At 43.7% G+C, this 13,972-nt stretch overlaps 1 protein-coding gene across 2 annotated transcripts; it reads right to left on the minus strand.

Annotated features, from left to right (window-relative positions):
* Nucleotides 1–1,696: 1,696 nt before the first annotated feature.
* TMEM210 (transmembrane protein 210) lies at nt 1,697–4,705 on the minus strand. Of its 2 annotated transcripts, none has more exons than XM_020981366.2 (3): nt 4,026–4,705; nt 3,366–3,516; nt 1,697–2,297 (listed from the first exon to the last, which is right to left on the minus strand). In XM_020981366.2, the coding sequence occupies exons 1-3, from the start codon at nt 4,201–4,203 to the stop codon at nt 2,228–2,230; spliced, it is 399 nt and encodes a 132-aa protein (XP_020837025.1). In that variant the 5' UTR covers nt 4,204–4,705; the 3' UTR covers nt 1,697–2,227. The 2 variants fall into 2 exon arrangements, with proteins under 2 accessions (XP_020837025.1, XP_020837026.1); XM_020981367.2 differs by having other exon boundaries at nt 1,698–2,367; nt 4,026–4,671.
* Between the last annotated feature and the right edge of the window lie 9,267 nt (nt 4,706–13,972).

Here is a 13,972-nt window from a genome sequence, read left to right on the forward strand (position 1 = left end):
CCCCAACTCAACATAAGATCAAGGGACCAAGGGACCAGTCCAGGCTACTAACTAGGAGGTCCTTTTATTTTCTCCCGCATCTCATTCCCATCCCAGTTCCTTGCTTCATAAAGGCAATGGGATAAGTAGGATGGCGCCAACATAACAAGCATGAGGAATTTCCCATCTCCACATTTAGGGCCTCTATCAGAGAGGAGGTCGTCTGACAGCTTTGTCCTTGTCCTCCCGCCTTGGGGACCAGCAGGGGTGTCAGCCAGAGCCAACCTCCAGGTGTTCCCTGATCCCAGAGCTTGGACCCTTATTCCCACCCTTTCCTCCTCAGGCTGCACAGCTAGGGCGGAGAAGACAACAAGGGCCTGAAATGCAGTCTCTTTGAACACATCTGTCTGCATATGCCTTCTTGTGTCCTGCATGAGACCGTCTGCATGTGCCTTTGCAAGCTGGACCTGCATGTGTGTATTGATCCAGTTTGGTATCTTCATTCTTGCAGGAATCTGCCCTTTGCTCGTATGTGACTGGGTCTGTGGGCATCTGCACATGAAATGCTATGTGTTCCAATGTGAGTGCCTTCCTGTGTATAAATCTGTGTGTCCAAGTCTCTGAATGTGAGAATCAGTCTATGTGTGTGTCAGCGTATCTACATACCCAAACCTATGTGTGGATCACTGTTTGAGTTATCTCTTGAGTCTGAATGGGAACCTGTGTCAGAATCCCAGTTCTGTGTTATGTCTCTTTGTGCCCATGAAAAGTAGCCAGTTTGAGCTAGCTAGGTGGCGCGGTGAATAGAGCTCTGGCCTTGGAGTCAGGAGGACCTGAGTTCAAATCCAGCCTCAGACACTTAACACTTACTAGCTGTGTGACCCTGGGCAAGTCACTTAACCCCAATCGCCTCACCAAAAAGAAAAAAAAATTGTTTATCTGAATGTTTTTGGTGGCCCCAGATGGGCAGTTGTTGGGAGGAGATATGGACTGGCCCAGCCCCGGTGAGATGGGTGATGATGAGACCTAACTGGTAGGAGGAATGTCAAGCCAGTTTGACTTCAGCTTAAACCAGTTCCTACCATGTTTGAGCCAGCCCTGGGAGCCCAGACCCCTGGCTTTGTTCCTCCAGGCGCAGGGTCTCAGAGGCAGGATCTGGACAGATTCCCATGGATATGTAGATGTTACTACTTTTGTTGGCACACCCAGTCCTGTGCTGGGTGGTTCATTTCCTGCTAGAGCTAGAAAGGGGGAGGAGAAGGGAGATTAGGGAAAAGTGGGCTGAGCCTGGGGCAGATTGGGAGAAGGGGCCAGTCTCTAAGGCTGGAGAGGCTCTGAAGGGAGGGTGTTTTATGTGTTGAGAGGCATTCCAGAAAGAAAGAGGAGAGGCTTTTTTGAGGGGATGAAGGGAGAGATTGTGTGTTCTGTCTTCCAAAGGATTTGCGTGAGGGGGTTTGGGCTCTTACTCCCGTAAGAGCCATGCAGAGGATAGTAGCTCTCAAAATCAAACCAGGCCCCCACTTTTAGTGGGGGATGACTCCTACCAACTAGTGGTTAAAAAAAAAGTTCATCATTCATTCACTCCATCTCAAGCCCACCATTATGGCCAAGGCTAAAAAGACGGGGATGACACCTATGAACTCCCAAGCTGCCTTGGAACTTCACAAACCCAGATAGAGACCCCCACAGACTCGGATCCCTACACGGACTGACACAGGCTCTGACTCACACAGGATGCCCAAACAATGATAAAAAGTAATGTATTAATTTTTTCCCCTCTCCCCATTGTCTCTTCCTCCCTCCATCCTACTTCCTCAATTCTCCTCCAAGGGTGGCTTTTCAAAGCACAGTACTACTTCCTTCTCCAAGTCTAGAAACTCCAGAACTTCCTCCAAGATTTCAGGGACCTCCAGCAACTCGAGCACCTCGTAACTCTTGATGAAACAGTTTTCTGATGGAACATTTAAGGGGCTGCCTTCCACACAATGTCCTGGCAGTACGTTCTTTTGGTTCATTTCCACAGGTGTTATTTGTTTGTGGCTTCCTTGTAGCATACAGCGTGATGGTGGCCACAAGTGAAAGTAGCTCCCCATCACTAAACACTGGGATGATGTCCTATGACTGAGTGAGCGAAGTTTCAGCCAAAGTTGAGGGGCAAGGGCAAGGAGGGGGCACATCTGGACCAGATGACCCTCCCCTAGCAAAGGACTTTGGGTGTGCTTACAGTTCCAAGATCCATATCATGGCATCATAACAGAGATAATGGGAACACTCTGTTCACTCCAGAGTCACCTAGTAAAAGCTTGGCCTCTAGAGCTCTAGAGGACCAATGGGATGTGTGCACAAGGAAAGAGGGTTCATCAGTAACTGAAGCCTGATGTAATGGCCCTTTGGAGAGGAATAGGAGAGAGAAGAACCAGAAGTAGCTTAATCTCTCCCCTTCTCCCCAGGCACTAAGACCTGCAGAGCCTAGCAGACTTACCCCCCTGAGAAAGATCCCCATCACTCAGTTTCCATATAGCTGGGTCCAATGCTTTAGGGCACTGTCATAGCCACTGAGATACATGAAGGTTAGGGAGCAGGCCCACTTTCCCAGAGAACCTTCCTCTCTCCTACCCACTACCCATTTCAAGGACCAGAAGGACCCTAGACTGGACATCTAGCTCAGAAGAATATTTCTTCTACCTCCCCCACACACATCCTCAAGCCCCCAAATATCCACTTATGGCCCCCCATGTTTTCCCTATACCAGTCCTATATTCTATCCCATGTTCTCTTCATACTTTATCCCTTTCTTACATTACTTTATTCCAGATCCCATATACCTCCCACATAACTTCTATTTCTCTCCCCCATATAATTTCAACATTCAGCTTCTCATTCTATCTCTACATAATACTGTACTCCATTCTGAAAGCCCAACATAATGCTCACACCATCTCTATATGCTAACTCTCTACATAATCCTCATCCTGCTCCTATATTCCATCTTCCCATATAATCCAAATAGCATCCCTATATTCCATCTCCACTATAGCCAATACCTTCTCCATATTTATCACCCATATAGTCTTTATACTACCTTCCATATTCTATCACTCAGTCCTCCCACATCCTTCACGTAACCACTTCTTCCTCCCCTCAGACACTCCCATATTTCTCTACCTATCTTCCCATATCTAACCTCCCTCCTCCCTCATATACTCCCTTGAGTATTGTACATGCTGCCCATAATACTGATTAGAGCATCTACTCCCCACTTGGAGGACCTAAAATGGCCAGTGCCCAGCTTGGTTGGCAACCATGGGACCCAGTCTCCTCCTGTCACTCCTGCCAACCGAGAGAGCTGGGAGCTCCTCCTCAGCTCCTGGTCCAGCCCCACACACCTCTTGGTACGAATAATGCTGAAGACCACAAGGAGCAGGGCTGAGAAGCAGCTCACACTGACACTTCCAAGGACAATGAGCAGGGTAATCAAAGCCTCCCGGCTGAGCCCCAGACCACACTCACAGCGCTTTCCATCAACGGAGATAGAGTCTAACCAGGGAAAGGAAACAAAGGACAAATGGAGGGGGATATCAGAGAGAGGGAAGGATGACAGAGGAAGGAACCCCCTTTCCCTCAGGGGAATTTTTATATCCCCTCCAAAGTCTGATGTCCATAATTAGAGGTAGTACAGGTCATGTAGGCTTTCTCCTCAGGAGGAATAAGTTTCACCCTTCTCACTCTCCTCTCTCTAGCCCCAGGAAGGCTGTGAGTGAGGAGAGGAGTCAGCAGACAAGACATGAGACTTAGCAAGAGTGACCAGAACCAGGAAGTCACAGGGTCAAGGAACATATTAATGAACCCTTTTTCTTCCCAGGCTGGGCAGCCAGGAATGGGGGAAGGGTAGAGGGAAATAGGGCAGGTTCCACAGAATTCACAAATGTGAAGAACCTCAAACCCTCATCTATTCCAACCCTCCTCATTTCATAAATAAGGAACCCTAGGCCAGGAGAGGTTGAGTAATTTGCCCAGTGTCACACTGGTGGGAAGCAGCAGAGTACCTGCAGCTGAAGAGACGCTGACAACCAAGAGCAGCAGGCATGGGATGCTGCCAACCAGTCCTGAGGAAGACTGGGGTCTGGGGAACATGTCCAGCCGCCAGCCCCTGTGGACAGCTCTGGGCAGGGCTGGGTGGCTGGAATGTGCTGACCTCACAGTGCGGGCTCTGGGTTGGTCCATGGGAAGAGTGGGAGAAGGGCTGGACTAACTCCCTTACCCCCTGTTCAGGCCCTCCTGCCTGCCTGGTCACCTGAAGAACTAGTCACAGATAGTAGGGAAATCTCACCACTGTCTCCCCTACCTCGAAAAAAGGACAAGAGGTCACTGTATACTTCTTACCAATGGGTTTGACCTCAGAGGAGAACTCAGGGCAAGGGGAAGAGGAGGAGAGGGCATGAACTTCTTTCTTCTTCCCATAAATCATGAGTTATAATGAGAATAACAGTGCTGCTCCCCCCATCCCCCCAGTCTTTCCCTTACAGCATGAGGCACTTCCTCATTAGGCAGCACAGGGAAGGGCACAAGGGCTGGGTCCAAGCCAGGGTGACACAGTGTACCTGCCTATCCTTCCTGCCTCAAACAGCCGCAACTAGGAGCTGCCAAGTCTGAGACAAGAGGACAGTTGTGGGGATCTGCCCCAAGCCAGCTGGCTGATGCAAAGAACTGGCTTGGTGACAGAGGAGACCTGGATGGTTGGAGCCTCTGGTGTCACCTGCAAGCAAAGGGAGAAGGGAGGAAATAGTCAGGGATAGGGAGAAGGGGAGGGGGTGGGGAGCCGGGGTGGCAAAGCTTTAAACAAATCCTAACCTGAATAATAGGAATTCTCGTTTCATGGAAGATGTGTTCAGGTGTGGGGGTGGGCTGACTCCTAAGACATTCTGCCTTGTGGCCTGGGTATACTCCTCCCACTGGTGCTTAGCACAGTTCTTGGCACGTAGTAAGAGCTTAATATGCTTACTGACTGACTGACCTCAACTCACACAATTGTAGGAAGACAGACCTTTTTTGCTTACATCTGCTTCATCTCATAAAATCTATACTCTCCATAAATCGGAGTCTTCTGCCCCCAAAATACATTCTGATCTCCCACCTCCATTCCTTTATACTCATGCTGCTCTTATCAAGGACAATGATGCCCCTCCTTGATCTCTTTGCCTACTGCCTGCATTCCAGACAAAAATCACTCCCATGAAGCCTGTCCCATCAATCCTCCCCACCTCATCGACCTTCTTCCATCATCCCTTCCCCGTGGTTGTGCATGAAAATGAAAGGCCTTGATAAACAAATTCACACTTAGGAGCTCAATATTGATCTCTACTACATCATGCCATTCTTCAGTTGTTCTACCCTAACTCAAAAACACCTACCTCCATTCAGGAGTTGTACTTGGAGTGAAGGAATTAACCCAGGGAACAAAGTCCACGGTGAAGGTGGTAGAACAACCCAAACAAAAATCTTAGAGAACCCCATTCCTAGAGAACAGGAAGTGATTATGGGTGTATGTTAATGTTACAATGCATGCACCAAATCTGAAACAAACTTTCCAGTGATATATCCTCTCCAGGCTTCTGCCACTAAGAGACCCTTGAGGTATCGCAGCACACTAATCAGCTAGTCAATTGTCAACAAGTATTATTAAATGTTTACTGTGTGCTAGGCAATACTAAGTGTTGCAGATACAAAAGCAAAATAAAACAAAACAAAAGCAAGATAAATGTAATGGATGAATGACCTTGGCCTTTTGTGGGGGGGGAGGCATTTATTTTGTATTTAACTAGTATGCTCCTTGAGGGCAGGGGCTGGTGTTTTTGTTTTTGTTTTGCTTTTGTATCTCCAGGACTTAGCAATGCCTAGCCATCAACAGCTGTCTTGACTTTTGTCTTGCCACTGGACTTCGATGACTCTGGAGGATAGAGTGAGGCCAAAGATTCTGTGCAGTTCTGCCTCACTTAAATTCAATTCCCATGTAAGTCAAGACATCACCTTCATGAGGTCATTCGTCTTCTTCCAGAACCAAGGGCAAACAGCAACCACCAAGACATAAATAAATGCAGAGTAGATGAAGGTAATCTGAAAGGGAAAGGCACTGAGGGGAGGAAGGGGAGGGGGGCTGGGAAAGACCTCCTGTAGAAGGTGAGATTGAGGGGCAGCTAGGTGGCACAGTGGATAGAGCACTGGCCCTGGAGTCAGGAGGACCTGAGTTCAAATCGGGCCTCAGACACATAACACTTACTAGCTGTGTGACCCTGGGCAAGTCACTCAACTGCACTGCCTAACCAAAACAAACAAACAAACAAAAAAAAAGGTGAGATTTAAGCTGAACACTAAAGGAAGAAAAATAAGAGTTGGGAGATGAGGGAACAGAATATTCATGCATATCAATGCCAAGGTATGGATTTGGGAGATAATGTCTTGTGTGAGGAATTACAAGTAGGCCAGTGCGGGTAGATGGGAGTAAAGGATAAGAACACCGGAAAGGCAGGAAGGGTCTGAGGTTAGGAAGGGCTTTAAATGCCAAACAGAGGACTTTATATATGATTCTGGGGGCAGTAGGGAACTGCAGGAGCTCAAGCAGGGACATGACAGATCAGACTATTCTTTTACAAAAATCACCTTGGCAGACGGGTGGAGGACGGATTGGAGTAGGAGAGAGACTTGAGATGGGAGACCAATTAAAAGCCCCAGAGCCCTGAGTATGCTGCTGCCCAGAGCAGATCATCAACTCAGTTCTGTAGCCTAGGACAGCAGAGCAGGGGTTACCAGAAGGGCCTGGATCCAAGATTCTGATTCAAGAGCACTTGGCTAGGCCAGCAACCCTGGGTAGCTCAGAGCAGATCACTGGAGGAATGAATTTGGAAAAAAAAAAGACTATTATGATTCCAGGAACTGATGCCAGACACAGAACCCAAAAAGGAGGATAATTCCAAATTGCTCACAAGCAAAGCCTCAAAGAAAAACAGAGCTTACCCACGAGATCAATTAGAATTTCTAGAAGAAATCAGAAAAGCTTTCTTTAAAAAAAAGTGTAAAATATTATACATGAAATGAGACTGACAGAGGAAAGAATCAGAAAAGAAATGAGAGCTACAGAGGAGAAACTTGGAAAGAATGAACAGCTTAGCACAAAAACCTCACTCAAGTAAGAGACTCTCCAAAAATCAGAAGGGGCCAAAGAGGAGTTAATGACTCCATGAACAACAAGAAATATTAAAACAAAGTGAAAAATTGAAAAATTAGAAGAAGAGGTAAAGTCTTTCATATTAAAAACTGACCTGCCATTAAGAAGAAACTCCAAGTGGATTCCCCAATGTATATAAAGCCTGAAGATTTTGTAGCTGATTTCCGACTGATTTTTGAAAATTGTGCTGAATTCAATGAGCTTGATTCTGAAGTAGCCAGTGCTGGTATAAAACTTGAAAGCTATTTTGAAGACCTTCTGAAAAACCTTAATCCAGAAAAAAAAATTTTCAAAGCAAGAATTTTTTTTAATATAAATTTATTTATTTTTAGTTTTCAACATTCACTTCCACAAGTTTTTGAGTTCCAAATTTCTCACCCCTCCCCATACCCCAAGATGGCATGCATTCTGAATACCCCTTCCCCTAGTCTGCCTTCTCTTCTATCTCTCCCCCCTCCCTTCTCTTATCCCCTTCCCCTTCTATTTTCCTGTAGGGTAGGATAGACTTCTGTACCCCATTTCCTGTATTTCTTATTTCCCAGTTGCATGTGAAAACATTTTTTTTAAAACATGTGTTTTTAAAACTTTGAGTTCCAAATTTTCTCCCTTGCTCCCTCCCCACCCACCCTCATTGAAAAGGCAAGCAACTCAATATAGGTTGTACATGTGCAGTTATGCAAAACACTTCCATAGTGGACATGTTGTGAAAAACTAACTCTATTTCCCTTAATCCTATCCTGCCCTCCCATTTATTCTATTCTTTCTTTTGACCCTGTCCCTCCTCAGAAGTATTTGCTTCTGATTACCCTCTTTCCCAATCTGCCCTCCTCTCTATCATCCCCCTGCTCTCTTGTCCCCTTCTCCCCCTATTTTCCTGTAGGGTAAGACAGATTTCCATACCCAATTGAATGTGTATGTTATTCTCTCCTTAAGCCAAATCCTATGAGAATAAGATTCCCTCATTCCCTCTCACCTTCCCCTGTTTCCCCTCCACTGTGAGAGACTTTTCCTTTTTTTTGTGAGATAATTTACCCCATTCTACCTCTCCCTTTCTTCTCTGAGTATCATCCTCTCTCATCCCTTAATTTTATTCTCCAGATATGACCCCTTAATCTTCAACTCACCCTGTGCCCTCTATCTATCGATCTATCTATCTATCTATACATACATATAATTTTTTGCCTCAACTACCCTAATACTGACAAAGTTCTTATGAGTTACAAATATCATCTTTCCATGCAGGAATGTAAACAGTTCAATCTTAATAAGTCTTTTATGATTTCTCTTTGCTGTTTACCTCTTCATGTTCCACTGGAGTCCTGTATATCTTTAGTCAAATTTTCTATTCAGCTCTGGTCTTTTCATCAGGAATGCTTGAAAGTCCTCTATTTCACTGAATGACCATTTTTTCCCTGAAGGATTATACTCAGTTTTGCTGGGTAGATGATTCTTGGTTGTAATCCTATCTCCTTTGCCCTCCAGAATATTATATTCCATGCCCTGTGGTCCTTTAATGTAGAAGCTGCTAAATCTTGTGTTATCCTGATTGTGTTTCCACAGTACTTGAATTGTTTCCTTCTGGCAGCTTGTAATATTTTCTCCTTGACCTGGGAACTCTGGAATTTGGCTACAATATTCCTAGGAGTTTTCCTTTGGGGATCTCTTTCAGGAGGAGATCTGTGGATTCTTTCAATTTCTATTTTGCCTCTGGTTCTAATATCAGGGCAGTTTTCCTTGATAATTTCTTGAAAGATGATGTCTAGGCTCTTTTTTTGATCATGGCTTTCAGATAGTCCAATAATTTTTAAATTCTCTCTCCTGGATCTATTTTCCAGGTCAGTTGTTTTTCCAATGAGATATTTCACATTGTTTTCTAATTTTTCATTCTTTTGGATTTGTTTTACAGTGTCTTGATTTCTCATAAAGTCACTGCTTCCAATTGCTCTATTCTAATTTTTAAGGAAGTATTTTCTTCAGTAATCTTTTGGACTTCCTTTTCCATTTGGCCAATTTTTCTTTTTAGGGCATTTTTCTCCTCATTGGCTTTTTGGACCTCTTTTGCCATTTGGGTTAGGCTATTTTTTAAGGTGTTATTTTCTTCAGTATTTTTTTGGGTCTCCTTTAGCAAGCTGTTGACTTGTTTTTCATGATTTTCTTGCATCACTCTCATTTCTCTTCCCAGTTTTTCCTCTACTTCCCTTACTTGCTTCTCAAAATCCCTTTTGAGCTCTTCCAAGGCCTGGGACTGATTCATATTTTTCTTGGAGGCTTTGGATGTAGGAGCTTTGACTTTGTTGTCTTCTTCTGGTTGTATATTTTGATCTTCTTTTTCACCAAAGTAAGATAATATAGTCTGACTCTTTTTGCGCTGCTTGCTCATGATCCCAGCCAATTACTTGAGTTTTAAACTCTTTGTTAAGGTAAGAGTCTGCTTCCAATGTGGAGAGTGTACTGTCCCAAGCTTCAGGGGTTTGTATAGCTGTTCTCAGAGATACTTGTAGGGACCTGTAAATTTTCAGTTCTTCCAAGGTGGTATGATAAGGGGCGAGGTGTTTACTCCTTTCCTGGCCTGTGACCACAAGTATTCCTTTCTGTCCTGTAACTGTGAGGAGGGGTTCCTCTCTACAGCCACTACAAGCTCCACCAGCAGCGCTCCTCCTCACCCGCACGCGCCAGAACTGTGACCCAGATCCACACGGGCAAAGCAAGAGATTCCTGCCTCAGCACTGGCAAAGAGATCCCTGCAATCCCTCTCTGATCAGCTACTGGATTCCCCCTCAGTCTGTGGGCCGGAAGCTCGGGAAGCAGCTGCCCTGCCCAGGGCCATGCTCTTGGGGAATGGAGCTGAAACCCCGCCTTCCTGTCTGAGCACGGACAGAAACAGACTTTTCCCACTGACCTTCTAAATTGTCCTTGGCATTCATGGATTGAGGAGTCTGGAAACCACCACAGCTGCCCGTGATTCAATCCTCTGAGGCCTGCTCCAGCTATGCTGCGGCCTGCGAGCCCACGCTGCACTCAAAGCCTGGCGCGATACACCTTTCTGATCAATCATCCAGGTTGTCTTGGGCTGGAAATTTGTTTCACTCTGTCTTTCTGTGGGTTCTGCTGCTTCAGAATTTGTTTAGAGCCATTTTTTATGAGTATTTGGAGGGGTTTGGAGGAGAGCTCAAGCAAGTCACTGCTTTCACTCCACCATCTTGGCTCCGCCCCACAAAGCAAGAATTTAAGAATGAAACACAGGATACCATATTTAGTGATGATTCAGATGATGACTGTACAACCACAGAAAAAGCATCTCAAAAACACTGAGGACTGCCCACTATTTAAATAAGTGGCACAGTAGCAAGGACTGGTTTAAACTTTTTTTTTATTAGTGATTAACATAATTGCAAGGAAAAATCCATGACCACTCTAACTTTTAGGTCTGTGGATGTTTAACAGCTGTTGATTTCTTAATATCCCTCCCTACCCCTACCCCTATTAAGCATCACTGAAGACTGAGATAGACTCTTCTCTTTCTCAGAAATCATAAAACAGCATCTGAAATCAGGATAGCTGCATGATGTATTCTAAAGGAAGGAGAGGGGGCAGCTAGGTGGCACAGTGGATAGAGCACCAGCCCTGAAGTCAGGAGTACCTGAGTTCAAATCCAGCCTCAGACCAAACACTTGACACTTACTAGCTGTGTGACCCTGGACAAGTCACTTAACCCCAACTGCCTAAAAAAAAAAAACCAAACGAACTAAAGGAAGGAGAAAGTTTTTATGTAGATAAAGTTGAAAACTTAAATGTGGTTTCAACAAATGAATTAATCCATTTTCAGAAAATGTGATACCACTACCTATTATTCTTACCAAAGGCTCGTGGCTGACCATTATAAGTTTATTCTACTGTTCTTAACAGTATGCCACAAATATGATATTAAATGTCCTAGGATACTGATTGGTGTGATTAAAGTGTGGGTAGATACCACTAAGGAAGTACCTGATAGTCTATCATGTAATATGGACAGTGTATTAAAGAAAAATCAGGGGGAAAAAAACCTGACCTGGGGACAGCTAGGTAGAGAGAGCACCCACTCTGGAGTCAGGATGTGAGTTCAAATCCAGCCTTAGACACACGATACCTACTAGCTGTGTGACCCTGGGCAAGTCATTTAACTCCAAGTGCCTTGCCAAAAAATAAAGAAAAAAACTGACCTAGGAAATAGATCAAGCAATAATTTAGGACTCATTGGACTAATTGAAAGCCATGAAAAAAACCTGAGCTTAGATAACATACTTCAAGAAATCATGAAAAAAAAAAAGGCCCAAATCTCTTAGAGTCAGAGGGCAAAGTAAAAATAAAATCCAGTGAGTCATCTCATGAAAGGAACCCTAAAATGAAAAGATAATATCCAAAATCCAGAATCTCCAAGTCAAAGAAAAAATATAAGTTCTCAGAAAAAAAGAATTCAAGTACTGAGAAACCATAATCACATCACACAAAGTTTAGCAGCTACTACTATAAAAGGAATGGGGAGCATTGACTACAATATTCCAAAAGGCAAACCATATAGGCATAAAACCAATAATAATTTACTCAGCAAAACTGAGTATAATCTTACAGATGGGGGAAAAAGGGGGACCTTGAATGACCTGACAGAGATTAGAACAAAGTACAAACTTCGAAATAGGATCATGGGTGGAAAGAAAAACATAAACAGATAAATACCAGTGAATAATCAGAAAAGACTTTATAAGGATGAACTAATTACATTCTAATGGGAAGGAAGGTGGGGTGGGAATGATCTACAAGCATCTCCTAAGAACCATAATGTCAGAAGTAACAGAAGGAGGCAAATAGGATGGAGGGTTTGGCAGTGATTTTTATTATGTTTTGATGTTCTTAAAAAAAGAAAAGGGAGGAAGGGAAAGGATACACAAGGGAAGAAAAGGGAAGTAATGGGGGATACTTAACCTCTCTTAATCGTTCATATAACTCATATAACAAGTTATAGTTTATATACAAACAAGGAAGGGGTGGTGGAATGAGAGTAATTTGAACCTCAATTATATTTCAGCTGGAGAAAGGAGGGTGGAAAACACATGCAAACACACACATTTACACAGTTTGGTGTATAAATACATTCAACTCAGCAGGGAAATAGAAGGAAATAAGGAGAAGGAAAAGAATGAGAAAGATATAACAAAAGGAGGGATTGTAAGCAAACCAAATCCTAAATTCAGAGAAGAAATTGTGAAGAGGAGTTTAAAAGGAAAAAAAAAAAGGTGTGATTTGGATCAGATGAGGGGAAGAGAAAACAGCCAGGGAGGAAAAGCTGTTTGCATCAAGTCCACAGTGTTGGTGTTGAACACACTCCTATTCTATGCCCTTCTTTTTCTTTGTAAAGAGGGGATGGAGAGGAAAGAAAAGTAAAAGGTAACAGGATGGAGAGAGATACATAAAATTTAAAAGTTTTTGCACAAATACAATATCGCTAAGATTAGAAAGGAAATAGTTAAACAGACAAAAAAAAATCTTCTAGGTAGAAGTAGGTGGCTCAGTGGATAGAGCTCCAGCCTTGGAGTCAGCAGGACCTGAGTTCAAATCCTGTCTCAGACACTTGACATTTACTAGCTGTGTGACCCTGGGCAAGTCACTTAACCTTAATTGCCTCACCAAAAAGCTAAAAAAATCTTCTTAACAGGTTTCTATGATAAAGGACTCATTTCCAAGATATATCAGGAACTGATTGATAAATTGTAACTGATTCCAATTTATATGAATAAGAGCCATTCCCCAATTAACCAGTGGTCAAAGGCTATGAACATCCTTTATAAGGATGAATGAATTCCATTCTAATGAATGCGTGTGTGTGTGTGTGTGTGTGTGTGTGTGTGTGTGTGTGTGTGTGTGTACAGTGGGGGTGACACACAAGCATCCTCTAAGAACCATAATGTCATCAGGAGTAACAGGAGGGGCCAATAGTTCTCTAGGGAAGAAATCCAAGCAATCTCTAGCCACATGAAGAAATGCTCTAAATCACTAATAATTAGAAAAATACAAATTAAAGCAACACTGAAGTTCTACTTCACACTCATCAGATCAGCATGGCTGACAAAAAGGAAAATGACAAATGCTGGAGGAGCATCAGGAAAACAGGAACATTAATAGATTGACGACAGAGCTATAAATTGGTGTAGCCATTCTTGAAAGCAATCTGGAACTATGCCCCCAAAGTCACTAAACTCTACCTACTCTTTAACTCAGCATTACTGAGCAATACTAGGCTTATAACCCAAGATCAATGGAAGAGAAAAGGGGTTTTGAGGAAATTGAGGGAATTAAGGGGATTAGAATAGCCAGTTGTGGTGGGAATTGGGTGAACCACAACGACTCCATCTTGTGACTCAATTCTGGAGCTAGCTCAGTTCCCTTTCTATTCAATTATGAGTCTAGTACAATTTCTGTCCTATGATAAAACTTTATTCAATTGTGGGAATTGAGGGAAAACCTTATTGCACTGTTTAGATCTGGCTGGGAAGCTGGAACCTCTACCTGCTGTGTTGAGACCCTGAATTAAGGACCTCAGTTATGCTGATCAGAAACTCAAGTCAGATCCAAAGCCTGCTGCAAGGAGTTTTCTCACAATTGTACATCTCAAACAAACCATATGCCTTATCTGAAAACCAGCTCCATGCTTATCAATCAGTTACTGTTTCCATGTTACTTTGCTTGTTCATTGACACCTGGGGGGAGTGGTACATCTCTTCTTCTGATTTCAGA

The sequence above is a fragment of the Phascolarctos cinereus genome, unplaced genomic scaffold (genome assembly GCF_003287225.1).
Source record: "Phascolarctos cinereus isolate Bilbo 61053 unplaced genomic scaffold, phaCin_HiC Scaffold_2;HRSCAF=192, whole genome shotgun sequence".
Classification (NCBI taxonomy): Eukaryota; Metazoa; Chordata; class Mammalia; order Diprotodontia; family Phascolarctidae; genus Phascolarctos; species Phascolarctos cinereus.